Source organism: Emys orbicularis, chromosome 1 (assembly GCF_028017835.1).
Source record: "Emys orbicularis isolate rEmyOrb1 chromosome 1, rEmyOrb1.hap1, whole genome shotgun sequence".
Lineage (NCBI taxonomy): Eukaryota > Metazoa > Chordata > Testudines > Emydidae > Emys > Emys orbicularis.
In genome coordinates, this window is record NC_088683.1 from 230,502,370 (window position 1) to 230,530,249 (window position 27,880).

Consider the following 27,880-nt stretch of genomic DNA (forward strand, 5'->3'; position numbering starts at 1 on the left):
TACTATTCTGTTGATGCCTCTTTAAATTTGATGCCCTAGGTGGCCACATACTCAGCCTATGCCTAAAGCTGCCTGTGGTACTCATGGTTTTATTCTGAAGAGGAACTTCTTTTTCAGTGACTATTCTATATTAGTGAGATGACTTGTGGAAGAGCCTTATTTGCAATGATATTTCATTAAGCAAAGTGCAGCTTACATCATGGTGTGAGCTTCCTCTATGAATTCATCTTCTGACATTGATCCTTCTTTAATCATCTTAATGGCAACATCATACTTTCCCTTCCATTTTCCCAGCTGTACCACTCCAAACTGGCCACTTCCTAATTCCTTGAGCAGGACAATTTCCTCTCGTTTCAGCTCCCAGATCCCTAGAGAGACAGAAGCAATCCCTTTTAGCTACCAGCCTGACATATGCAGTCCCGGGATCCTAAAGGTGTCCATTTGTTTTCTTTTGCAGTGCATGAAAGTGTGCCACATGAAGTCTATGGGTTTCGTATGTGAGTGGCAGCAGAAATGTAGCACAACCCCAGAGTGCCATTCGATACCACAGCTGAGGTATGTTCGTTCGCAGAACCAGACAAAGTTTGTGTGACTTATGAAGGACTTCTGGGTCAAACAATAGAAATATCGCCAGGCTGTTTTTCAGTTGGCTTTGCAAACAAATGCAATCCCACCACATAATGTGCTAGAACAGAATAAGAAAGGGCCAGACTGAGATGGCCGTGGCATGGGCGTGCAGATGGAGGAAGTGCACAAAGAGCCAGTCACTTGACCCTAGAGGGAGTTGGGGAATGTGTTCCCACGGCCTTCCAACATCCACACACACAGCAGCCTTGGGAATAGGCTGCATGCGCTGGTGGGTGGTGACTGCACTAGCTTTAAGAATAATGCACCTGTGCACTCCCCATACAAGGGAGCTAGGGGAGGGACTGATCACCAAAGAACAATCCCTCTCTAAACTCTGTGTGTGGCAGGGTGGTTCTGCATTACCTCCGATACAGAGATAAATCTAGGTGGCTGCCAACCAGAGAGTTTAAAGCTTCTGCAGCCTTCTATATGGTCAAGATTGGAAGTAAGGAAAATCCTAATGGTTTATTTTTACTGACAAATTATACCTTGTTGGTGTGACGATGTGTGGGATCCATCTGTACAACCTAAGGAATTCTGGGTGAGATTATGAACTCTCTCTGTGTGTCTTTATCAAACTCTATTTGGAATGTGCAGCCTTTTGTCTTCTCTGTTGTCCTTTTACATCATCTTGGACAGAAATTCCATGGGGGGTGACACAGGACTGGCAATAGAGGGTTGTGAAATCTAGGTGGTCCTCTATTCAAATACAAGTGCCCTAGGCAATAGGCAGGTTCCCACCCAGAAAATCTAGTCTGTCAGGGGAGAGATAACCTGGCCACAAAGTCATCTGGTATGGGTCTGGGATCATCTGTGAAGGCTGATCCAGGAGTCACAGGACAGAAGGAATGGAAGGTTATAAAAGGGCAGGAGCAGTTCTCCTGGGGGTCTTCGGCCATTTTCACCAGCTCACGCAGAGGGACGCTGCTGCAGGAGCCTGATGGGGACCTGGCCACCTGAATTCTGATGGACCCCAAGGGAGAGGTGAGTTAGCAGGGCACTGCATTCAGGATGTTCAGTGTTTTCTAAATGATCTGTACCCTCTTGTCCTTTCTCTCTGAAGTAAAGAGCAGTGGTGGTTTAGAATCTTGTGCAAAATCTGTCTGTGTGAGTTATGTACGACACCTACCACATGTCCCTGAGGGGTTAACCTGTTTACCCACGGTGCCCACAAGGCTGGAGTTCTGAGAAGCGCTGTGCATAAGCTGTGGTGAGGAATTGTGAGAGCCACTCTTGGTTGCAGAGGCTAGGCAGTTGGACCACAAGGTCTCAGCTCTCAGAAGCGAGTGCTAAACAGAGAATCTTCATCCCAAGAGTATTCCTAGAGCCCCCAAGCCAGGAGCAGTCCCTGGACTCTATTTAGACTCTAGAGCAGTGGTTCTCAACCTATTTACCATTGTGGGCCACATATGCAGCTCTCTCTGTGTCATGTGGGCCACATTCACACAATATATATACTACCTGTATGGCCCTGAGGATGTCACATGGGCCGCAGCTGTATGCTGATTGGGCTGCAAGTGGCCCGTAGCCATAGGTTGAGTACCACTAGTCTAGAGGCTTAGAGGATTTGAGGATTCAGCATTTGGAACCCCTCAAAGCAGTCTGGTGAGTGTCCAACAGGGGGAGCTCAACCAGCGCTGTGACAGATGGCAAACAGTGACAATAGTTTTAAAAGGGAAAATCATCTCCATACCATTTCCTAAGGATGCTGTCGATGGGACCTTATTTGCTTTCGTAGTCACAGCATGCCGAAGCCTTGTAATCATACCTACAAAGAAAGCCAGTTAATGATCACAGTACATGCAGCTCTCTTAAATAATAATAATAAAAATCCTAGGCAACTAACAACCCCCTATGAACAAATTCTCAAGATCGACACCTAAAAGGGGGATAAATCTATTCTTAGTATTTAGACCATTCAGTATGGCAAGAGATTCACCATAAATACTAGAAACCCAACAACCTGAGTCTCTCTAAATCTATCTATGATAGGAGAAAAACACATTCAGGGTCAGCAGAAGGGGCAAGGAGAGACAGAAGTGATTTACCTGCTGAGTTATGCTGATGATAGTGAATAAGCTGGGGAACTGAATCAAAACAGTAATTTTCAGCCAGATAATATTTGTTTTCATAGTTTGTGTGCACGTGGTAATGTTTGACAGTTCCTTTTTTATCTCTGAAAAATAGCACAAAGTATTCTTTATGTAAGAGCCTTGTTAAATGGACTCAATAAAGTCCAAGCCTTATTTAGTTAATTAGACAGGTAGTCACCAGACTCATGATGCACCAGTTAGAATTTTAATGATATTTTTTCTTTGCTGCTATCAGCTGTCATTTAGTTAAGGGGACTCTTTGCTTAATAAGTGGTATCTAAATACTTACTGTAGTAAAGTGGTCATGATTAAGTTAATTGGGCCACCCAGAATATTATGGGCTTGAGTGATGCTCCAGCCCTCCTTTACTTTCTGTTCTGTGTGTTCTCACTCTATTGTGGTGCAGTTGAATAAAGCAGCAAGTTCCCCAGCTTGCAGTCCGGTGAGTAAAGTGTTATTTTTGTTGCAATGAGCAGTCCTTTTTCAAAATTACATGTTACAAATTTTTCACATTTCCATAGCTTCCAATATGTAGTATTCAAAATGCTGGTCATATTTATAAGGGATATCGGCTGTCCCACTGCAGGACACTAACTGCCTGGGGATAGGAAAAAACTTTCCCCATGAAAATCATAGAACCATAGGCTTAGGGTCATCTAGTCTAACCCCCTGCCAAGATGCAGGATTTATTGTGTCTAAATGTTATTTAATCAAACAACGGTGGTGGGGAATCAGGGTATTATATCTTCCTCTGATGCATCTGGTACTGGACACCTCTGATTACAGGACATTTGACTAGAAGGACCAGTGGTTTGATCCACTAAGGCAATTTTTCTGAATGTTTACAGTGCCATTTCTAACCACTCCTTCCTTTTTCCTGCCTCTCCCAAGCTTGATCTCTTCTTCCCTTCCCCATTTCTCTCTCTCTTCAGTTTCCCTCTCCTTCCAGCCATTACATTAATCTCCCATACAACCTGTCCTTAGAGATGCTCCCTGTTCAGCTGGCAATGAAACAATAATATATCTACCAGCTCTCCCCTACTCTCTCTCTCCCCTGCAATGAGCACACCTCTTTGTGGTGCCTTCTGTCACGATAGCACTGGACTCAGCAAAAGGGACCGGAAGGTTAAGGCACGGATGGATTTAGAGGGATAATACTGTTTAGAAGCCTGTTTCCAAACTTGCCCAAAGTTCAGTCCAGATCTGGTGAAGTAACTTTGGTATTGAATGACTCCCCTCAGGAACAAACCCATGGAGTTGAAAATGGAAACGAAGGTAGTCCTTTGAATACTCACTCAAGAGCCTTGCTGAATACAGACACGGTGTACTTGCCCACTCGGCTTGAATTTCGAACCATAAAAGCACCTTCTTTCCCCTAATAATAATAAATAAAAAGGAAGGAAAACATCACAAGAAACTCCCACTATTTGAGACATATTTTGTAACTTTGCCTTGATGCATTTCCAGAATGCCTTAAACTCACATCAGTTTTCCACTGCCTCAGTATATCTGGGTGACTAAACAGCTAGAGAGATTTTCAGTACATATTCAATTTCAGGCTATTTTTAATGTGAGTAGCAGCTAAATCCTACTTTTTCCCTCTTCCCCATCCCCCAACTTTGCACTATAGGTTTCTGCTTTTGAGGGTGGTTTCCCAGGTAGGTGCTGAGATTCTGGTTTCCATTAGGACTTTCCTAGCAGTACATGTAGGAGCGACATTAGTCTTGTGCTGGAATTTGGTTGCTGTGTGGCTGGAACAAGACACTTACAAGTCCAGCTATGGTCTAAGATTCAATGCTGCAAGATGCTGCGCAACCTCCCGTCCCATTCAGATCGATGGGATTTGCGACTGTTCAGCCCCTGATTGGGCCATAGGTGACTAATCCTTCTACTGGCCCCCCCCACCCCCCCAGAAATACACAGTGATTCGCCAGGATTATACTTCCTTTCTGAACCTCTAGTGCAGGCAGCTGGGAAGGAAAATTGGGCCATGGCTCTGTGGAGCATGGTATGAGCTGCAAGTGGCTGAGCACCAATGGGACAGGCAGCACATCACCAGGAGGGAGTGTCACGGGAGCTAGGAGGTGTAATAGGTAAGTGTACTAGCCGCTGACATGTCATGTCTCCGATGGAAAGGAATATGACAATGCCATTGTCCAGTCGTCTCCGTTTGTGCATGTCACAGAATCCCCTTCCATCATAACAAAATTTCCGAAACTTTCAGAACCAGGCATTTGTTATAAACTGTAAATAACATGTCTATAAAAAGGACAGCTGAGAAATACAAAATGCGAGAGGACTAGCAGACAAATCTTTTTGGAGGCAGCGTACATCTCACATTTGATTATGACTTCCTATGCCAGTTCTCTGACTGGCAGTCTGTGCTCCAAAAAGACCAACATTTGAAATAGCAATTTAGAGTATTGTATGTCAGGAGTGAAAGCCATACAAGTGAAAGCTTTGGGGGAGGGCTCTGCCTGCCCTTTGCCTAGTTTAGATTAGTGCCATTACTTAGTCACCTCTAGGGCCCTTACATTCACCCACAACCTAATTACTCCTATATCTTCATACTAAATTAATACCTATTTCAGTTTCTACCACTCTCACTGTAATACTAAAGTTATTTAAAGAGCATTAGCACCCTCTAGAGGTGAGGAGCAGCAACGATCACAATAGATTTAGAGAGAGGTTTAAACGTAGTTAATAAAGATATTTCCAGTACCTTCTGTCGCAGCAGTTGCTCTGACTGGGCCCTGGAGATATCACCAGCGTACCAACTGCAGCAAGAAATATTGTTTACAGCATGATTTCCGAATAACAGTATGGCAAAGTAGACTGATGAAAAACCCTTACAAGATGCCTCATTTTCAAATCTGCTTTTAAGCCAAAGTATCTATCTTACATAGCCCCCAGTAGTAGTAACTGAGCGCCTCACAGTCTTTAATGCATTTATCCTTGCAACACCCCTGTGAGGCAGAGCAGTGCCTCAGATGGGAAACTGAGGCACGGAGAGACTAAATGACTTGCACAAAGTCACACATGAGTGTCCTAGGCTAGTTCCCTAACCACTGGACCATCCTTCCTCCCTGATATAGATCAAGATACATTTGCAAGTTACATGTGATATCTAAGGTAATAGTTAAGTGTGATCTTGAGATAGCGCGAAGCAGACAAAGATAACCTAAAAATAAATAAATATCTTCTGAATTAGCCTCCTAGACACTGAGATTCCCAGATGTTTATTCCCCATAGACAATACCTATAAAATTACATTATTAACAATAGATCACAGGACTATGAGGGCCACATTTTGAAAGAATGAAGTAACTGCCCACCCCTATGTGTTTAGATGTCTAAATACCCATTTAGATGCATTATTGTGGGGAAAGTGTGAGCAAACTGTGCCTGCTGGGGGCCTCCCTCTATCCATGAAGATTTGTCCCTTGAGGGGCCACTAGCATGTTAAGAATTGCCCATTTTCAAACACAAAGCTCCTTACCAGTGTTTTTAATAAAATCTTGGATCATTAAAATTAAGCGTCTGGGGTGGCCGCTGCCTCTCCACATTCCCTGTGCAGGGGCTTCGGGTCACTGAATCCATGTAAATATCTCACTCCTCTGGTCTTCTTCACCCTGACCTATTTGAGGCCAGCAGGGCACCCTGCTCTGTGGCCTTCAGAGAGTGAGGATACTTTCTTTTTTGCCAACTCTGCCATGGAGAGCCCTGCATGCACCCCCACCCTGGGGGGACTTTCAATTGAAAAGCATCAACTGTGTGTAACTCCTGCAACATTCAAACCTCTTTGTGATGGTCAGGCTTTACCTTACATAATATGCTAATGAGCTGCAAGCTTCCAAAGGAAGGAGACAGCTACTTCATACATGTTTTCAAGAGAAACTCCCCTCAGCCTCATCACAGGTGTCAGTGTTTTGTGAGCACACCCTTTTATCGGGGTATCAGACAGGCTTTTCTAAAAGCCTCCCCATCCGCTGCTTTGTTGGGTGAAAACAGACTCATTCTATTGGAAGCCTATGGAAGATTATTAATAATAAGGATGATTTGTATCACAGAAGGGTTGAGAGGAGGATAAGGGCTCCACTGTGCTAGGCACTGTGCAGACAGCTAAAGGAAAGATGGTCCTTGTCCCAAAGAGCTTAAGGTTTACACATGAAAACACTCCACATACTCACTCATGCTTAGTCATGCTCTCCTCTTCTTCTGATGAATGGTCACTTCCGCTGGAGTTTCCCCTACAAAGTCGAAACACCCCATTGAAATCATGTAAATATGCAGACCTTCCTCAAGTAAAAACCCATATTAAATATAGTCACACTGAACTAATACTAGGCTCAGCCCAAAGTGGATTTTTCCCCTCCTTTAGGCAAATTTGAGGATATATTTCATTTTCTTTCCATTTCTTTTTTGGTTTGGTGAGGGTGAAAAAAATACACACTTTCCCATGGTAAAATACTCTAACCTCAGTTTTAGAGCTGCAGCTGAATGTTGCAAATGAACATGTTGCAGGTAGAAAGTCCTTTATAAGTAGTGATGCCTTGGCTAGCTGTGCAAGGAAATTTTAACTTGAGTTTTAAAAATTATCAATTGAAAAATCAGGAGCCTGCTCAGAGGGCATTCACTAAGACTTCTGAGGCGAGCCTAACGTGGCTCCTCCCCCTTTGTGATAATACCTAGCGAGCTTGGAGAGTTAAACACTCTCTCTGCCTGTCCTGCTAGGCAGAGGGGCTGAACCTCTCTGCTGCAGTTGTTATGAGGAGATTGTAATTGCCTCATTGAAGCTTACACAGAAATCCTCCAAAACCACAAAAGCTCAAAATCCTCCAATAAATGTTCTTAACATCAGGGACAGAATTAAAACAGCACATGCCAAAACAAGTTACAACAAAACAAATATCTGCCCCCCTCCACTTCCTAACCCCAACAACAAACCAACAATTTAGGATTCTGATTTTTACTGCAATCTACAGCATTCAGGAAATTATAGGAAATTATACGATTACATTTAAAAAAAAAGTTGTAGGCCGGATCCAGCACCATTTACTCAGACAAATCTCTTTACAGTCTATGGGATTACTTAAATGCTCCCTGCAAGTACTCAGGCAAGTGCTTAATTTTATGCACAACATAAGTGTTTGCAAGATCAGGGCCAAAGATACTTAAAAAAAATTGGTCTGATCTGGCAGGCTTCACTTAAACAAAATCACGTTACTTTCTATGGGACTACTCACATGCACAATGTTACTTACATATGTAAATGTTTGCACGGTTGGGGCCTTAATAGTGAAGTAAGAATACATAGGGTGAAATCCTGGCCCTATTGAAGTCAATGGCAAAACTTCCATTGATGTCAGTGGGGCCGGTATTTCACCCATAATTTTTTTGCGTTAAATATATATACAACAAGGAGATGAAGATATAGTCTATCCGATATCTTTCACGACACTTTACGCAAGGTATTCAGAAAGCCATAGAATAGATCATAAACTAGTGAAACATTCTGGAAATGTGGCCTGGTCTTTCCTAAAATGGTGGGGTGAAAATTTAAGCACTGAGTGGCCGGATGTTGATTTACCCAGGTTCATCATCATCCAGGGAGATCTCTTTCAGATAGGGACTTGGTGCGAAGCCTTCATTCCTGCAAATTAAACATTTCACGATTCAGTTTTCTTGTATAATTCCATTTTAAATTTGATCTTTTCAAATAGGAAATGGTATTAAACAAACTCACTCACTAACTTTTTATAGTGTCAGAGAGATTTTCATGTTTAAAATATTTTAAAACAGTCCTAGTGTTTATGTGCCACATAGAGGAATGCATGGGGAATTCTGTTGTTGTAGGAAATTACTTTTTAATACATTAAAACCTGTAACAGCCACTGAAATAACTTCCATCTTAGAGATCGGCTTTCTCAGCAGGAGGAGTGGAGCAGGCAGTTTGTAGGTAGCTCAATAATGTCTTGATGTACTAATGGCTGCCAGCAGAGGGTTCTCTGATCCAAAAACAATTCCAGACCTCAAAAAGTCAATGGCTGTACCAATCACTCTCTTTCAGGGTCAACTCAGTCAAGCATCTTTATGAAGTAAAGCAGCTAGGGCTGTGAGGAGGCCACCTGAGGCACTAGGCAGCATGGCAGGGCAGAGCTAAACTGTGTGGACTGAGGGGTTTTTCTGGTTGGAAACACAAGGCAACCGTATCAGTTGCAAGCTGTGTCTGTTGGAGGGACAGAAAGGCAGGACAGTAGCAGTGAATGTGACTGTGACTAAAGCAGAGAGACTGGGCTTCTTGGGCAGAAAACTCAATGGAGTGGAAGACTTGAAGATTGCTGAGTAAGGGAACTGCCTGCTGTTTGTTTTTCTGTGTTAACGGAAAGAGGACAATGTGGGTCATTTGTTTGTTTCTGTAAATAAAAGAGATTACACCAAAAATATACCTAACTCATACTTTCAATTTCTCATCCTAATAGCAACGGCCCTCCAAGGCCCTGACTCCGTTTAGCCACACAGGTCAAAGGGAAACACTATGAATAATTCTCTTTCTCTCTCTCTGCTCTTTCCCTTTAGCTCAGGATGCTGTGTTTGAGCTCTGAGAGGCTGGTGCTGATTGCATCAGATGTATACATACACCACTTAGTCACCAACCAAGCAGTCATGCACTCTGCACTCTGTGCATTAAACTGAGTAGTCCCTCACACATACTAATTTGTTGCTGGCCTTCTACTTTCTTTGATTCCATGGGACGTTGTACAGTGTGACTGAATATCAAGCTGGGTACTGTGTGTTAGAAGCTAATGTTTCTTTATTTGTTTCTTTCTTTATTTACAAATTGTACTTGAATCAATGAGTTATTAGTGGACCAGCCAACTCCACTCAGTCCAAACTCTCTTCAGTCGGTCCGCGACCTCTCTCAGCTGAACATAGGTATTGCTCCGAGCTGGAGATTAATGAGAAAATACCTTCCTTTAATTTGCTGAAGGAGATTCCTCCCTTTGTGGACCACAAGGGAAATAACCAAGAAAATCTATAGATAGGGGTGCCCAGTCATTGCGGTAAAACACTAAGGGCTTGTCTACATGGGGGTTTTAATCCAGATCAAATCAAGTTAATCTGGTTTGAAAACACTTGTGTACGCATGACGCAACCAATCACTGTGTATTAATTCCTCATCTATCAAGAGTTCTGGAGTTGTCCTGCCCAGTGGACTAGGTTCACTTCAAATTATATTAGTTTGGTCTTTTGTTTGTGTGCATGCAATTGCTGTGCACCACTTTTTTTTGCATCCTTCCATTGGCAATCCCATAGTGCTTTGCAGGCATTATTGACCTGTCTGTTTACTTGTGTGCACTGCCTGCAAGTTTACAGGGTGTCCCTTCCCCCTTTTAAAAACTGGTGCAGAGCCAGATTTTGCTGTTTGCTCCTGGATCCCAGTGTACTATTCTGGTGATACCACTGTGATAGTGCTCCAGAAGCCCACACCATGCCTCGTGCAGCCCCTTGGATCTCAGCTGGGACCCTGGGTTTCATCACTATCTGGGGGAGAAGCGTTGGTTCAGGAAGCTCTTTGCAGACAGCTACAGGAATAAGGAGTTTTTTGTGGACACTGCAAAGCAGATGTCTGTGAGGAGCCATGAGTGGGTTGCCAACCAGTGCTGGATAGAGCAAGCAGCTCAGGAGAAAATACATTGAAATGAGGGATAAAAAGAGACAATCTGGCAGGGGACATGTGACCTGTCCATTTTTTGATGAACTGGGCAGGATTCTATATGATTATAGTACGACCCTTCCCAGGCACTATTTGGAGCCTGCTGCCTGTGCTCTGCACTCCACCGAGGATGACCGGCTCAACCAGTTGGCGAATGCGCAGGAGGATGCCGGAGAGGAGCTGCCTTGGAAAGCCAGGATCTTTTTGGGACTCAGGATGCTGACGATGGCCAGCTGGAAAGCCAGCCCCAATCCTAACCTGCTACAATAGACCCTGATTCCTGCCTTGTATTGTCGGAGCCAGAGTCCAAGCCAGAAACCCAGGCTGGGACCGAAGAATCAGATCCCTTGAAGGGAAGTTCAGCATGTTAGTACCTGTCCTTACAATTTATTATTATTGTTGGCAGATGTGAGTTAGGACCCTCCCTTCCCTACCCCCTTTTGCTGTTTCAAAATGGCACGTATTCTGACCCCCTGTGCCCTGTCCCGCGGCAGAGTTGAATACCAAAAGCATTCATTTGTGCAAAATCCCAACGTTTGTTGAGATAATGGTTACAGGAAAATAATTGGGGTTAGTTTTCATTGTTCATGTTAGGTATGAGTGCAAATTGCATAGGCGGACCAGGCTGAGGTACAAATGTCCTGTAACAAGCAGTTTAGTGGACAACCATAGCAGGGCCTTTCAGGTTTTCTCTGCGCTGTCTCCATGTCTGTAGAGGAGGTATAGCAGAACTTAAGACTGAGAAATTGCTGAATTTTGTTTAGCATGTTATACAGAATAGTCGCATGCCCAGCCCCCTCCCCCCAGCATAGCTTGCAAGCCCCTTCCATTCCTGCAGCACTTCTGGGAGGTCCATCCTGGTGAACAACTTCACAGCGTATCTCGCTGGTCTGCCTTTTGCCTTTTTGAATAAGGCCCTTCTGTGCCTCCTAGTCACCCTCCTCAGCATAATGTCACTGAAAGTCAGGACAGCCTATCAGGGATGTAGAGAGGATTACAATCTAGCTCGCCCCCTGATGCTCCCCATAGCCCTCCCTTTGCACATCGGACACCATAGAAACACCTCCAACACACAAACAAATCTGCAAAAGCAAACCTGGAACATAGCTTCGACCACCCCACCCCTATCAACAGCCTGAAATCAGATACTGGACACTGAAATCCAAATGCAGCCAGCACCTTCTCTCCATGCAAACCACTGACTATCTCTCAGGTTCCCCCAAGAATGGGAAGAGTCTCAAGGAGGAAAAGTCACATATACAAAGAAGCTATCATGACTTGTGTGGGATATAAACAGTACACAACTCTTTTTTCCCCCCGACTCTCACAACACCTGCAACAGCCAGACCCTCGAGACCTCTGTATATTGCTGAGAGGCTGGTCAACCTGAAGGGGAGAAAAAGGAAGACTCGCGACGAGACATTAGCAGAACTCATGGCTGAGTCACAAAGGAAAACCTGACTGGCTGAGAGGTGGAGGCAGTACATGAGGACTGAGTGGGAGAAAGAAATGCAGCTCTCCCAGGAGATAGTGACAGTGGCCAAGAACAGAGACGAGAGAAAGCATGGCTGTGGCTAAGTTCAACATGGCCATGGCCAAGGAGCACATGGAAAAACACAGAGAGATGCAGAGGCAGCTCATGGATGCTATCCTGAGCTAGAATGCCCTCCTACAAAACATGCTCCTGCTAGGCCAGGCCCGTAATTTGGGACCCTGGAAAAGGCTGGATACTGGGACCAGCAGCAATGCCTAACCTCCACATCCCCACAGGTGGGCTGCTGGCAGCTCCCATTCACTTCTCCGATCCAACCTCTGGGTACCAAGAACACTGACTCCTGGGAGCCCTGCAACACCTCTGACAACTTTGAGCCATGGCCCTCAACCCCAGAACCCAGAGGCAAGGTGTATTCTCACCTGTGACTTTATGCATCAGGTGAAAATACAGTATTGTATTTGAAATGTTCGCACTGTTGCATTAATTAAAGGTTCATGTACAGTTGGTTAGCTAGTAGATTGGTTAGTTAAATACAAATACATTATTTTTCCATTGGCTTCATTAAAACCTTATTATTTGTTTTTGTTGTTGTTTCGTAATAAAACCAGTTCCCAATGCATCCGTTATAAGTCATCATGGCATTTAACACAGAAAATCCTTTAAATAAAGCTGAAATAACTCATAGGGTTTTACGTAAGTACACAGGGAACGCTACACTTCAACCACCTACACACAATCCCCCAGTGCTCGTAATGTCTGTGTCCCAGCACAACCCCCACAGGCTGCCACGTTCAGGCACAAGACTCAAACTATGAAAACAGGCATCCCTGGCAGCATTCTCCCGGCTGCTAGTGTTCTCTAGGGGATGCCCTGCTGGCTGCTCGAACCTCCAAGCAAGTCTCTCTTAACATCAGCCTCCCACCCCTCAGCATGGTTCTCCCCTTTCTCCCCCCGCTCTCACAAATATTGTGCAGAAGCATGATGTGCAGTTAGAATGCTTGGGGAAAAAAATTCTGCAGCTTCCAACCTATTCCATAAATGGCACCATCTGCCTTTCAAATGACCGAATGTACACTCGACCCCCATTCTGCAATTACTGAGGCAATAGTTAAAATGTTCCCTCCTTCTGTCGCAGCAGCCAGTGTATGGCTTCATGAGCCAGGGCATCAGGGCTCCCAGAATAACCAGCCCAACCTTCACGCTATTAATGTCCACAGTGCTTCTGAGGGGGAACAGGCTTTTCTCCATTAATCTAAATGGAACTGAGTTCCAAAAGATGCTAGCATTGTGGATGCTTCCAGAGCACCCCACATTTATTTCTGTCATCCTGCCATGGGAGTCAACTTGTCCTTGGTGCAGCATGGAGAAATACCCTCTTCTGTTTATAAATTCTGCAGCCTGGCAGGGGAGAGGGGCAAAAGATAGGCACATGGGTCCCATCACTTGCCCCTATACAGTTTGGGAACCCCATGCATGCAAAGCCATCAGTAATCTCCTGAGCATTATCCAGCTTCATGACCTGGTTAGACAGCACCTTATCAATGGCCTAGCAGAGAATGTTCCCAACGGTTGACCTCCCTGCACTGAATTGGTTGGCTACAGACTGGTAACATGCTGGGGTGGCCAACTTCCAGATGGCAACGATGACCTGCTTCTCCACCGGTGTGGGGCACAGCATGTTGGCCAGCTGTTGCTGCATCTCTAGGGTCAGTACCATGCAGATCTCAAAAAAGGTTCCCCATCCGGAAGTTCTATGGCCACTGCTGGTCACCCCGGCTCTGCAGAACGATCCTCTCCCACCAATCCACACTGGTTTCCTGAGCCCAGAAGTGGGACTGAATGCTGTGTCGGTGATCCAGGAACTCGTCCTCTTGTTCCAATGGCATCCTCCTGTTCTTCTACCTTGTTCTGCTGCCACCGCTATAGAGTATCCCCTTGTTGCTGGAGGAGCTGTTGCTGATGCCATAGGATATTCTCCGGCTCCCACGTCATTCGCTTGGGTGGTGCAACGGGCGTTCGTCCGGCTCTGAGTGCTGTAATGTAGCCCAAGCAGCCTGTGCATACTCATGCTTATCACCATGGCGGTGTGGAGCATTGTGGGGTCCGTGCTGGACAACAGTATTTGGGAAATGTTGCGAGCCCGCCCAGAAAGGAAGTGTGGGGCGGAGACGGTGAAAACGTGATTCTTTTAAATAAAATTGAACCTGCCTGGCTTTCCACAATTCACAGTGAAAACAATCCCAGGATTCACGCTGCTCAGCAGTGAAGCACAGACATAGCCCTTGGAAATACATTCCATGGGACACCTCTGGAGAATGCTATGCCCTCAGTTCGCAGCAAACTGCTGCCACGTGTTCACATGATGTGAACTGAAAACGGAACAGTCGTTCCATATGCACACTGTTGGTGCAACTCACATCCTGCAAGTTACCTGATGTGCAACAAAAAGCTTCGGGTTACCCCCTTCCCAACCCCCCTGTCCCCCATGTGGATACCCCAAAGGCAAAAAGTGCTTCTTTCCTAATAGTCTCCATTGACTCTAAAGCTGCCACTGCTATTGCAGGTACATACCAAAATAAAAACCACTAGAGACTGTTCAGATAATAGGCTGTTCAGTGATTATTGTCACTCTTGCCTGATCTGGTAGCTAAAATTCTAGTTATTTCACAGAGAGGAGTGGAAGTAGGTGAGATGGAAGGAAAGATGGGGCAGGACAGATTTTTGAACAGCCTTAAGGAAAGCAACCCCCCTTCTTCGTACATATTGTTATATGGTTTGCAAGTAGTGGACTTTTTGTGAGTCTTTGGAATGAAAATGATAAATCCTGAGGTGGCTTTACATTCCTCTAAATGCCATACCAACCTGTTAAATACACATGCATCAGAGAGACGCTCTATGTGTCAAGTATATAAGACTGTGCCAAGAGTCAGAGAGGAGCTAGGAGCAAGGTAAGAGGAGAAAAGTATGGAGGAGTGTAGAGAAAATTAAGGCTCATGAGATCAGCTGGAGCAAGTTTAAAAAGCCACCAGGGTAGTTCTTAATTGGATCCTGGAATGCACCAGGTTGTTTAAGGATGGGTGTGAGGTGGAATGAGGGTCATTACTGAACAAATATTCTCTATTGAGTGTGCAAAGTAAACGTACCCTTCCATGTCCCTTATTTGCCACCAGTCAGGATCCTCTTCTTTCAGAACATAATACTTGCTGTTCCGGACAAGCTGGATATCAGTGTTTCCTTTGGGTTCATAGTCATACGCTGCCACAGTGATCTTCAGCGAGGATTTACAAGGTGCTGGAACTGGAGGTAGACTGTCGTGCTTCAGCTTTTGAAGGCAGAGGAAATAAAATTACAATGAAGTGCATCACAGTAGAAAATCATTTTTAGCATTTATATTGCAGTTTGCCTCTTCAATGAGCTCTGTGACTGCAAAGAAATTAATGCAAGTTAACTAGAAATGCATGGTGTGCTGAAGTATTTTTTCCTTCCTTTGTTTTGAAATACATCCCAACAGCTGTAGTCCAATATAAATAATGAAATACAAACCAAACTCTGTTACAATAATATTCAAGGCTTGGTCCTGCTCTAATATATGTGGAGTTGTGTATTTTGTAAAATTAGCAACAGCACAGACCTTATGTTACAAGACCCAAGGAGCATGGTTTTGTACTATAGCCGAGAACAGGATTCAGCCCAGTGGGTTAAAATTACACCAGAAGAGGTAAGGGCATTCTCAACTGAAGCTAACAATTTGTGAGCTCACAATGAGCTCAAACTGCAAAGGTTACATGTTGCAGGTAGCTCAGCACAGAAGATGAATTTACATAAAAGGGAATGGTAATAGGATTAACTGATACTTACACCTGGGGTACATCTACACTGCAAAAATGGGTGTGTTCCTAACTCAGGTTAGCTAACTTGGGTTAAAATAGCAGTGAAGACATGGCAACTTGGCATTTAACTTGGGTTAGCAGCTCAAGTTCAAGCCTGTAGGTTACCCTGGGGTTGAACTCAAGGTACTAACCCAAGTTAAAAACACACCTTATTTTGCAATGTAGATGTACTTATAGTGTGATTGTGAGTCATGAAGCGTAAGTACCTTCCACCATATGTAAATGTGCTGATAGCAGACCGTACTAAAAGACTCCGCTGTAATATTATACAATAGCACGTTGCATTTTTTAAAAATGTGCCTTAGATCAATAACAAGTACAATAGTCACTATTAAAAATGAAATCAGTATTAGCCAACTGTTACTGCACAGCGGTGTCTGTTATTTCCTTTTCTAAACATGGTATAGAAGAAACTGATATTTCAGATAATCAAGGCTGATTATTTTTCATGGAATAAAATGGGAAGAGTCAGGGCTTTGCCACAGCAGGAAACGCATCTGTTAGTTTAAAAGAGGAAAGTCATGGCACACACTTATTTTGCTGAATATTAAGTTGTCTGTCATATGGAATTATGAGAAAGTCAAATAATTGTTTAAAACTAGGCAATAACAAGCAGCTTAAAATAATTTAAAACTCTTAGTCAAATCCAGTGGGCATATATAGATCTAAGCTTGTAAAAATTCCCAGAGGAGTCCTGGTTTAGTGGTGGGCTGGCTGGGATTATAAAAGCCCTGAATTTTTGTTAAAAAAATCCTGTAAGTCGCGGTTCCAGTCTTGGAAGGCATGGCCATCACAAACATATAGATTTGCAGGTAATATACCACCCTGAGCCCTAGTTGCCTTTCAGTGACGTCAGCAGGAGTTTTGCTGTTGACATTAATAGCAGTAGGAATGAGGCCTAAAGATAACATTTTCAGAATGCTCAAGTCACTTATCAGAGGGGTAGCCGTGTTAGTCTGAATCTGTAAAAAGCAACAGAGGGTCCTGTGGCACCTTTAAGACTAACAGAAGTATTGGGAGCATAAGCTTTCGTGGGTAAGAACCTCACTTCTTCAGATGCAAGTAATGGAAATCTCCAGAGGCAGGTATAAATCAGTATGGAGATAATGAGGTTAGTTCAATCAGGGAGGGTGAGGTGCTCTGCTAGCAGTTGAGGTGTGAACACCAAGGGAGGAGAAACTGCTTCTGTTTCTCTGTTGCAAGTCACTTAGGAGCCTAAGTCCCATTGACTTTCAATGAGACTTAGGCGCCTATGTGCCTGCCACTTTTGGTTACCAGCTTGGATTTGATGTGGAGAGCAGCACTGTGGATAAGTTCAATTTTCCCTAGAGGGATTGTGTGTGTGTGTGTGTGTGTGTGTGTGTGTGTGTGTGTGTGTGTGTGTGTGTGTGTGTGTGTGTGTGTGTGTGTGTGTGTATGAGAAAGAGAGAGAGAGAGAGAAGAGCAGGCTAGAATCCTCACACTAAGGCCACAGAGTAATTAATAGTGAAACTCCTCAATGGCTATGGCTGCAACCTCAAGGATGCAGGAAGGGGGGTAAGGGAATGACTGGAGTGAGGGCTAGGACTGGCCAGTGGATCTGTCCCTGCCCACCAGCTAGGAGGCGTGAGGGGGCAGGAGAGAAACAGCAAGGGCTACAAATGGGATGCAGAGGACTAAGCCATGAAAAGCTGCCTCTCATGTCAGGAAATAACTGCTGCTCCCAAAGAGTCAGGAAACTGTCTTGTGGCTCCCCTGAAGGCACATTCATGCCCATTAATCCGGCTGATGGTCCCCAACTCCCATAATTGCTCCTGGAGTAGCCTCTTCTGTCAGGCCCCAGCATAAGAGGGCAGAGATATGGTGTTGGTCTGAGGAAAAGGGACTCCAGAGACCCAGGGACATGGGCAGAAGGACAGCACCAAGAACAACCTGGACAGGGAAGAGGAGGACAGAGTCCCCAGAGATTTGGAGGGAGGGTGAGGGGCATGATCCAACAGAGACTTGGAAGGAGGGTTAGGAGATTATTATGTTGGGTATGTTGAGCAATTTGAATGGGTAGTAAAAGGGGCAAAGGCAAAAAGGAGAAAGTTATTCAAAGTTGTGTTGGGGGCTTGCACTAGTAGTTGCTGGACTAAGTAGATGCTGCTCCCTGTCATTTGACAACTTTTGTAGTCCTGACCTGTGCCTTGTGACTGGGGCCAGGAAACAAAGTTGCTTTGTCTCTGACAAGCACTCCCTGCTTTTTAAATTTCCCTTTCAAAACATCTCCTTGATAATGAGCTGGGAAGTCCTAATACGAGTCAACCTGTTCAGTGGCTGATTTGCATGACTGATAATATCTTTAGATAAACAAAATCCTTCGATAGGAGTCAGGGAAGATGGCCCATGGCATTTGAAACTTGTTTATTCACAGTCTCACTATCCTCCAACTTCATTATCAGAACCAGTGTCAAAAGCCCATTTGCTCAGTTATAAACGCTTTCCAAGTCCCTACTCCCACAAAAATACTTAACCCAGCATTGCCAGTTCTTATGATTTTATCATGAGTCTTGTGATATTTGGTATGTTTATTAAATCCCCTGCTGCTGGAGTCAAGTTATTATGTGAGAATCTCAGCTTTCATTTTTAAAAAAGTTTCTAGCACTTGTGGTTGCAAAGAAAAGCTGGAAACTGTGACCTGAGTGTATCCTAGAGATTCAAAAATCAGAAGGTAAATAAAAAGAACCCCAAATGTATTTTTTGAAAAATCTCATTATTTTAAAGCCAATGTTGTGATTTGGGGGGAGGGGGGCTGAATGAAGAATTTTGAATCCCTGACATTGGCAGTACTGTTAGCCACCTCTTAGATGTATGACATATAATTGAGTGACTTGTCTGGACACAGAAACATTTGGTGGAGATAACCCCAATCCCCGGCCGTGGAACAACAGTGAAGCGGCACTGCAGTCACTACCTGGGCCTAAGTGTTGGAGTGACCTCCATGGATCTTGTGCTCTACAGGGAGGAAAGGACCAGAGAATCAGTGTAGTAGCAGATCCTCCATCCCCATCATGACTCTTGTCTCTGACAACCACCCCCGTTACCTCTAACATGCCTCTGTACATGACCATAACAGGAGCCTCCATGGAGCTGGACTCTGTGGCTGGCAGAGGCTGCACATTTCGTGTACAGACACATGTAATCCTGCCCTCTCCCCATACAGGGGAACTGCAGCATTTCCACTCTGCAGGAGGCCCTCTGCACCTGCTGGAATGGGAAGGATTTGGGCTCTAGATAAACAATGTTGGGCCCAGGCCTGTTCTCACTGAAGCCTGTGGGGTAAAATTCCCATTGACTTTAATGGAAACAGGCACATAAAAGCAAATCTGTTCAAACAACTTCACAAGAAGCAGAGGTTTGCTATGGCCCAAACTGACATCTGCACCCTGCAATGCATTGAAACTATCTGAGACTTTTCCAGCTTTGCAGGCACTCCTGTGCGACAGCCCAGAGGGAAGCGTGGGCAGGGTGAGGAATGAGTGGAGAAAGGGTGGAACTGGAGGACTGCTAAGTGTACCCTCCTGTCCTTCCCCGGGTTGTGCTGGTGGCCACTAAGGACATTGATGCTACTCAGTGATTAGATTGGAGTAGCTTCCGTTGAACAGCTGTCTGGGGGAGAAGGTTCCCCAATCCTTCCCCAATGGATCTCTCCATCATTTATTTGGGCTGGATGCTAGGGAGTGGATTTGCCCCCATAAGCAGAGTTCATTGTAGGCAGATACTAAACGTTTGTCACCTACCAGTTTCCCAGGGACAGGAGGCAGCGGTTTCAGAGAGCTGGTGGTGCTAGGTAGACTCATATCTGTAACTGGGGGGAAAGAAAAAATAACACAAGCAATTTACTGCATGACTCCAAGGCCATGCATGCAATAGGTTTTTCCACTTATGTAGCTCCACTAGTGGCAGCAGTGGTGAGACTACTAGAGTAGACACACAGCCCTGGTGATCACCAACGTTTCACCTCCACGTTGGGTTAACATGCTTTAGGTAATGTGATAGTTAATATGTTGGAGGCTGCCTGGGATTCTCCCTCCGCTAGCCCTCTCACACTGTTGCTATCACCAGTGCACCTGCATCATCATCAATAGATGTTTTTCTGAAGCAAAGTTATAGTAGACAGAACACCCTCTTGCATTCTGTAGTATTTCAGACAGAAACAAAGATTTTGATACATGGTGACGCTACTTTTTGGAAGGTTTTCTTTTTCTACCTACTACTGTGTGCAGAAGTCCAGTGGCAACCAAACAGTTATTTGTGGCAGTGTGTGGGTTTTATAACATTATTTGCATATATCATATTTGGTTTGGAAGTTACATACGGCCATTCAAATTACAAAAAACCAACAACTGGCAAATCTTTAAAATAGTAGGGCATTGTTTAGTGTTCCTCCACTCGGTCCATACATAGAACACTGATGTTAATACTAAATAGTGGAGCTAAATTTTCAAAAGGGGCCTCTATATTTTCACTTGCAATCTCACACATACAAATTGGGTTCTTAGGGTTGCCTGTCATTTTGAGGACCCATCTTGAAACAACTGGGGCCTGATTATCAGAGGGGCTGAGCACTCTCAATGTCAATGGGAACTGCAAGAGTTCAGCACCTCTGAAAAATCGGGCTTTCAATCTCTCAAGCTAGGCTCCCAAACCAGAGGCACTCAAAACAAGTGTCCACTTTCAAAAAATGTAAGCCTCAGCTATCCAATGTGCATGCAATAATGTGTGTAGGGGGTGGGGGGGAGGCTGCTTACGAATATGTAGATCGTGGCATGCATCCATTTTGAAAATTTACTCAGGTTCTCTATGGTGACTAATAAATGAGCTAAATAATTGTGATTAATTTCCAGTCCAGTATTTTAAAAATGTATATTTAAACAAAAAAATAAAATACATAAAATACTTCTTCATTCCGTAAATACATTGTTCCAACATACTGCAGGAGTCTGCAACTCAGATACACCATGTTTGTTTTTAAATGGTGCACAGGAAAGAAATGCACAAATGCTCTATGAGGTTCTGGAATGTGCATTATTTGAAACAACTGCTCCCTAGAACCATTTTGTGGAGTAATTTGACTGGCAAGTTTCCCTAACTAAACTTGCTCCTCAGCACAGTACATTTTATAAAATTAAAATGATTTTTCAGCTATTCTTTTGATTCCCCTGTGCTTATTGTAATCCTATTTCTTATAAATGCCCATTCCACAGAGTACCAAAAATAGTCTTGTGGGGGAGAATATAGCATTGTTTAGAAAAGTAGCCACCATAAATATGAATATAATGAAAAAAATCAGTTTTACTTTGGATTTATTATGAAGTTAAATTCTTTATAACTGACACACAAATGTTGCTAGTAGATTTGGCTGTTTGGACTCAGCCATAAAGACAAGTTCTGATATTTTTTTCTCCCACTCCCATAACAACAGCAACAACAACTCAGCATACTAAGTCGAAGTAAAGAGAAAGGATTTCTTTTTGGTGCATTTTGGAGATACAGTAAAAAATTGTCATGATCTCAGCATGGGTATTGCACATACACCTCTACCCCGATATAATGCGACCCGATATAACACGAATTCGGATATAACACGGTAAAGCAGTGCTCTGGGGGTGGGGCTGTGCACTCCGGTGGATCAAAACAAGTTCGATATAACGTGGTTTCACCTATAACGCGGTAAGATTTTTTGGCTCCCGAGGACAGTGTTATATTGAGGTAGAGGTGTACTATATTCTTTCCCCCAGCCACATTATCAAACTACATAGTACAATTGCAATGCTGTTAAAAGAAGTTAAGAACAAACATCAAGAGGAATAATTGATCGGATTTTTATATTTACCACCATTGATTACAATTATCCTTGTAGATTTACCAATATCATGAAAAGCACCATTAAGAATAACACATCAAAAAGCAAATACAAACAAAATGGCTCATTACATTTCTCCCAGATGGTACATCCAGGGGCTGCTTTACATGTCTGGTTGCAGCAGAGAAACTTCCCATTGGTAAAGAATTCTTTGTGATACTTGTTTAGTAAATCCGGATTGTCTTTAATCTCTGGAGCGCACAGGAGGGGAAGAAGAAAAAAAAGAACTTTAAAAGGTTTGCTGGTAGCATGTTTTCAGTAAGCAATACAAACTGATACAATAAAAGAATTCAGTAACAGTGAATCAAGATCATGGAGGAGATGTGAATTTTATAAAGACTTAAAGACTTTCCCAGACTGTTCTAAAGCCCATTTAACTGTGTTGAAAAATCTAATAAAACATTTTATGTATCAAAAATATGAAGAGTGATTTCATTTCTAATTCATGTTATAGAAATAAACTAGACAAACTATAGGTGTTCAATACACCAAATGGCAAATTTCAGTACAAAACTGACCTGTTAAATGTAACACTTTCTATTTATCAAACCTCTTAAATAAACATTTGTTACTTGTATATAAAAAATAATCCAGTATTCTATAGAAATGGCCCAAAACAGTATAGCTGGCAATAGTGACACTGTAGTTTTTTGCATCAGTGCTGTAGTATTTGTTTTAAAAGATAATGAAACAAATAATTTTAAAAGTGTAGAGCAAGAGTTTATAAATGATTGCTTAAAGTTAGGCTCCTAAATCCCTGGTTAGGCACCTGAATTTACAGCCTGGTTTTCAAAAATGCTGCGCACCCAGAAGCATGGGAGCTGCTGCATAATTGTTCAAAATCTTGGCCACAGAATTTTGTTACTTGTTTTTACAGCTGAACTTTATTTTAAAAGTTCCTTAGAAAATTGTAATCACTTTGCTATAATGCACTTCACAAGATTTATGCAATATTTCACTGAACAAGTGGTATTCCTCACATACTCTCTTTAAAAAACCTATCTTGTTTGAATAGCACTCTTATTAACATGTTCAGCTGAGAATATTGGACCAAATCCTGAGGTCCCAAGGTCAGATCTTTCTCCCATCAGGAAAAAGACAATTTAGGGGCAGGGCCGGCTCCAGGCACCAGCTTACCAAGCAGATGCTTGGGGCGGCCACTTCGGAGAGGGGCGGCATGTCCAGCTGTTCGGCGGCAATTCGGTGTACGGTCCCTCACTCCTGCTCGGAGCGAAGGACCTCCCGCCGAATTGCCGCCGCAGAGCGCGATCGCGGCTTTTTTTTGTTTGTTTGTTTGTGTTTGGCTGCTTGGAGCGGCAAAAACCCTGGAGCCGGCCCTGTTTAGGGGACAATAAGCCCCATGAAGAGACAAATCCTGGAGTTTCCATCACATAATTCTGTTGGGTGAATGGAATGAGCAGAGGATTCAGCTACCAAAAACTCAATCTGCCAGAGGTCAGGGCCATGAGAGGGGAAGTCTTTATGCCTCCAAACTGCCTACTGGTTTCCTGTGGTTCTTCCTTATTCCCTTGCCAGTCTGGATCCCTGCTGGCTTTCAAAACCAAATTTTTCTTCAGAAGGATTATTCAAAAGAATCTGGCCCTGGTTTCTAGAAGAAACATTGCACGTAGCCTATTGGAGCCTCCCACTTCTGCCCAGATCGTCCAGGGACAACGTTGCAGTGGTAGGTAAGGAGAGAGCCACACACTCAAAGTCACCTCCACCCATGGGCCCACAAGAGACAACTGGGGGATAAACAGGGCCTGACCCAAAGTCCATTAAAGTAAATGGAAAGACTCCTATTGACTTTAATGGGTGCTACTGCAATGTGTAGTATGTGGATGGACTCCTCCTCCCCTAAGGATCCTATTGACTTCACTGTGGTTTACGGGACCCAGCACTCTGCCTACACACTACTTATGGCATGGACGGAGCGTTGCTCAGTTAAAGACCATGGAAAGAATCAGAACAAACTAAGTAAAGACTAGAGTTGGTGGGGAAATGCCGGTGGGGAAATGCCAGCAGGGAAATTTTGTGAATTTTTTCCTCCCACCATTTTTCATTGAAATTTTTGAAATGTTCTCATCCACTCCAGTCCTGTTGCATGGAGGAGCGAGATTGCAGCTGAAAATGGCTGACAAAACCATTGCATTAAAATAAGAAACTAGATTCATCTACTCCCCTTATTCAGATGATTTCTCTGAACACGCAATCTTCCCCCCCATGTTAGAAAAAAGTTGCTTCACAAGATGGTAAAAACAAGTGTTACCTTTATGTAAAGCTTTCAACCACTGATTTCGGCTCTCTTTATTTGCTGCAAAGACATAGAGAAGGCCATCCTTGTATACAATCTAAAAGAGGTGGGAAAACAATTCATTCTAGTTATCCTGTTCTCAAAGTTCATTAGCTTTTTTTTTTTAAATAAAGACCTAGAGTAACGGAAACAAAGAAGTAAAGGATTTAGAAACCCAAGGATCAAGCTCTGCAGGCCTGTTCACACCAAAATGCATTCAGCCCAGGCAGGGTTGCCAATGTTAGTTGGATGTATTCCTGGAGATTTCATCGCATGACATAATCTTTAATTAAAGATTAATCTTTAATTCCTGGAGACTCCAGGCCAATCCTGGAGGGTTGGCAACCCTAAGCCCAGGACAGTGATGAGCCAGAACAGAGTTAAATAGTTATACTCCCATTTCACATGAAAGTGAGCTTGCATTATGGGCCTGAACCAATCCTGCTCCCAATGGCAAAACTCCGTTTGGCATTAGTAGGAGAACAATAAGACCCTAAATTCAGTAACTTGCACATTCTCATCAGAAATGGGAAGTACACTATGTACCTTTCATTCCTTCCCCATCCTCTCTCCCCCATCTTTGAGTGTATTAGGTGCTCATGAGAGTAACAAACTAATTTAATATAAAAATACTATTTAATGAGGGTTAGGAGTATTCAATCTGAGATAAGTCAGACAGTGATAACACTGCTGCCCTCTCTTGGGGTTATCCCCAGGGGTAGCAATTGTTGGGTGGCAGTTAATTAATGAACTCCTCTGCTGCCCAGGTCATGCACCCTTTCCAAGCCACTGTTGCCCATTTTAGACTATAGCACCCCACCCTTGGCACAAAGGGAAGTTGCAGCTGCTTTGCACTATTGTATATTCTTCTCCTCATGGACTCTCCGCCTCCAGGACTCTCTGCTCTGGCATAGGCTTTGGAATGAATCTATCTCTGAGAATTAACACATACAGTACAAATGACAGCAAAGTCAAGGTTATGGCTTTTGCAGCATATATGATTTTGCTTCCATACACATATGTAGTATTGGTATTACTGTATATGTTGATAAAGATAAGGTTTAATAGAGATGTGCAATTTAGATGAGGTACAATTGCTGAGGGAACCGTAACTTTGAATTTCTGGACTCTTGTGCATTTAAATGGTCAACCTATAGTTTCAATATCAAAAGGCCAAGTTCTGCACTTCTTTTTGCCACTAAAGTGAAAGGAGGTCAGGTGGGGAAGGTTAAAAAGAGAAAATGAATTGTGATCAGTATTGCACAACAAAATAAACATATTCAATATTCAAATACATGCACCATTTGTGTGTGTGTATATAGGATCACACCAAAATAAATAAACTATTATACACACATGAATGCACAAACAGACAGGTCCTGATCCAAATTCCACTGAAGTCAATGAAAAGACTCCCGTTGATTTTGATGGTCTTTGGGTCAGGTTTATAGTAACAAGGATTCATTTCCAACCTGCTGTAAGTTTTTGTAACAGTCAGCGGTGACACAAGCCCTTATTTGTCCTAAAAAATAATGGTTCACCACAGTAAAGATCAGTTTTGTATTTCGTGATCTTACCTGAAATGGATATTGTCTCTCCAAAGGTGCCTGTTCCTCATGATTCACTGCCTCAACACATCGAATTTTCTTAATGTCAATTGATCCTTTTTTGCTTCCTTTTTTCTAAGAATAAAAGCCAAAGCAGGACTACTCATTCTAAACACAGGACTATTGTCCTCAAATCAAAAATACTTTATGGTCATGACAAGTTTTATAAAAACTTAATCACACTTAATCTAAGCTGTGTGTAATTGCACACTTCTGATTGGGTAAAGTAGAGTTCCACTTTTGTTAAACTGTTTGGGAAAGACATTGAAAACCCTCCGTTGTATCTTATCCTGCAATCCATATTCTGACAAAACTCCCTTTGAAGTCAAGGTATAAAGACAACAGGATGGGCCCTACATCTGGTACATGAACTTCGGTATTACAATGCAAAAGCAGAGATGGAGGATATAAAATGCAAAAGTCTCTAATGGGAAATAAGAGTCTGATTTTGTATTACATTATTTTGTTAAGATACTGGCATCGATCCTGCCACCCTTATTCGGACAATGAGTTGTAACTAACAGGAGTAATCCAAATGTGCTATCAGGAGTGCAGATGGTAACAATGTATTTTAGTTGCTTCAGAGCTATCTCTGAATGCACAAAAGAGGCCACTCTGCTGAAAGTCCCGACCATTTGTTTGATACATAATCACTTTTTAAAATACGATCACGCTTTAGCCTTTTACTTTATATCAGTTATGGGCCAAATTCTGCACTGAGCTATTTCCTGTACAAATGACTTGAAACCAATGCCAGATATAACTCACCACAGAGACCCTGATTCAGGAAAACATCCCTATTCAAGGCATGAGCTTAACTTTAGGCATGTGCCTAAGTCCCATTGACGTTGATGAGATTTAAGCATATGCCTAAGATTAAGCATCATTAAGTTCTGTGCTGAATAGGGGTGCACTTAAACACATTCTTAAGTGCTATCCTGAATCAAGGCCAGATTTTGGTCCCATACCATTTTTAAATCCCACTTGGAACAAAAGATATCACTACCCCTACTATATGATCTCTAATCAAAGCACATTGAGGAAGAAAATCCAGAGGCATAAACTGACTTTAGAAAAATATGTACCTCTGTAGTTAAGAAAATGATTTCTCACCTCTTTGTCATATTCATAGTAAGAGAGGTTTGTTTTTGTGAGAACAAACAGTCGTTCTTTGTAATTAATTGGTGAAATTTTTTTCTTCTGTTGCGACTTCTTTAAAAGAAGCTCCTCTAGAATTGATTCCTGCTCCATTTTATTGCCCTAAAAATTGGAAATAGTCATTTTAATAATAATAGTTGTTAAAAGATTAACAAAGGCAGCTACGTCCTTTACTAATGGATTGCAAAGCATGTTATAAAATGAATTTAAGATATATTTATTGCATGTTCTAACGAGCGTTATGAAGAGTGTATTTTATATTTTATAAACAGCTATGAACTGTTAGTTTTTCTGCTCAGACAAAAATAAACATGTTATAGGAAATTAAAATTTAAGATAAAACTGTAGCTCCAACTAAGACATTTTCAGTTCTTTTGTTGCCTGAGAATTTCTCCCTTTAAAGTCTTGCACTGTCTGGCAAGGAATTGAAGCTATATTAAGCACAAATGTATCATATCAGAGACACAGGAAGAAAGTAATTATAGCAACAAACACACAATCCTTCATATCACAGATGAGAAAAAGCATAATTGATCACAGTGTTTCCTGGACTGGTAATTTCTAATTTCTTTCTTTGCACTGAAAGAAACATATGGATATGAAACAGAACCATTCAGGTAAAGAAATGTAAAAAAGTGAAAATATGATTATATGATTATTAATATGTATTAATCTTGTTATTAATTATGCAATAACAAGTGAAAAGAGGAGCGAGACCCTTTGGTTTTTAAAACTATTTGTGTTTAAAGTTACTTACATGGGTGTTGCACTTACAAGAGGAATTATGTCCTTTGTCTTTTGTCTGCTTGGTGCTCCAAAGGGAAGTGTCCTGCTGACTTACTCTCCATCACGTTCTTATCAAACCTGGAGTGTTTATCAGAAAAAAGATATTTGCATGCCACTCATCACACCCATTCTGTCAGAACACATATAGGTGTGTTTTCTGTGTTAGCATATATTTTGCACAATTCCATTTTTAGCCTTGATACATTTAAGTCAAGGGGGTTTATGGCCTCTGAACAATTCCTTGTAGTGTCTGCAATCGAGATACTGCAACGTTATGCTAGTGCATTATAAAAGGAAGAGTAGCTAGTCTGTTTTCACTGTCTATTC

The 27,880-nt window shown here is 42.8% G+C and overlaps 1 protein-coding gene across 1 annotated transcript in view; it reads right to left on the reverse strand.

Moving 5' to 3' along the window:
- The window catches only part of BMX (BMX non-receptor tyrosine kinase), a 34,747-nt gene extending 7,151 nt beyond the window's left edge, over positions 1 to 27,596 (reverse strand). The window contains exons 1-14 of the mRNA XM_065404079.1: positions 27,525 to 27,596; positions 26,723 to 26,869; positions 25,580 to 25,684; positions 23,979 to 24,060; positions 21,781 to 21,900; positions 19,584 to 19,651; positions 15,076 to 15,254; positions 8,311 to 8,373; positions 6,911 to 6,970; positions 5,443 to 5,497; positions 4,016 to 4,095; positions 2,676 to 2,803; positions 2,321 to 2,395; positions 197 to 368 (exon numbers count right to left, since the gene is read on the reverse strand). Coding sequence (XP_065260151.1) covers positions 197 to 368; positions 2,321 to 2,395; positions 2,676 to 2,803; positions 4,016 to 4,095; positions 5,443 to 5,497; positions 6,911 to 6,970; positions 8,311 to 8,373; positions 15,076 to 15,254; positions 19,584 to 19,651; positions 21,781 to 21,900; positions 23,979 to 24,060; positions 25,580 to 25,684; positions 26,723 to 26,860 — 1,325 coding nt within the window. The 5' untranslated portion in view covers positions 26,861 to 26,869; positions 27,525 to 27,596. The remainder of the gene's footprint in view (positions 1 to 196; positions 369 to 2,320; positions 2,396 to 2,675; positions 2,804 to 4,015; positions 4,096 to 5,442; positions 5,498 to 6,910; positions 6,971 to 8,310; positions 8,374 to 15,075; positions 15,255 to 19,583; positions 19,652 to 21,780; positions 21,901 to 23,978; positions 24,061 to 25,579; positions 25,685 to 26,722; positions 26,870 to 27,524) is intronic.
- Between the last annotated feature and the right edge of the window lie 284 nt (positions 27,597 to 27,880).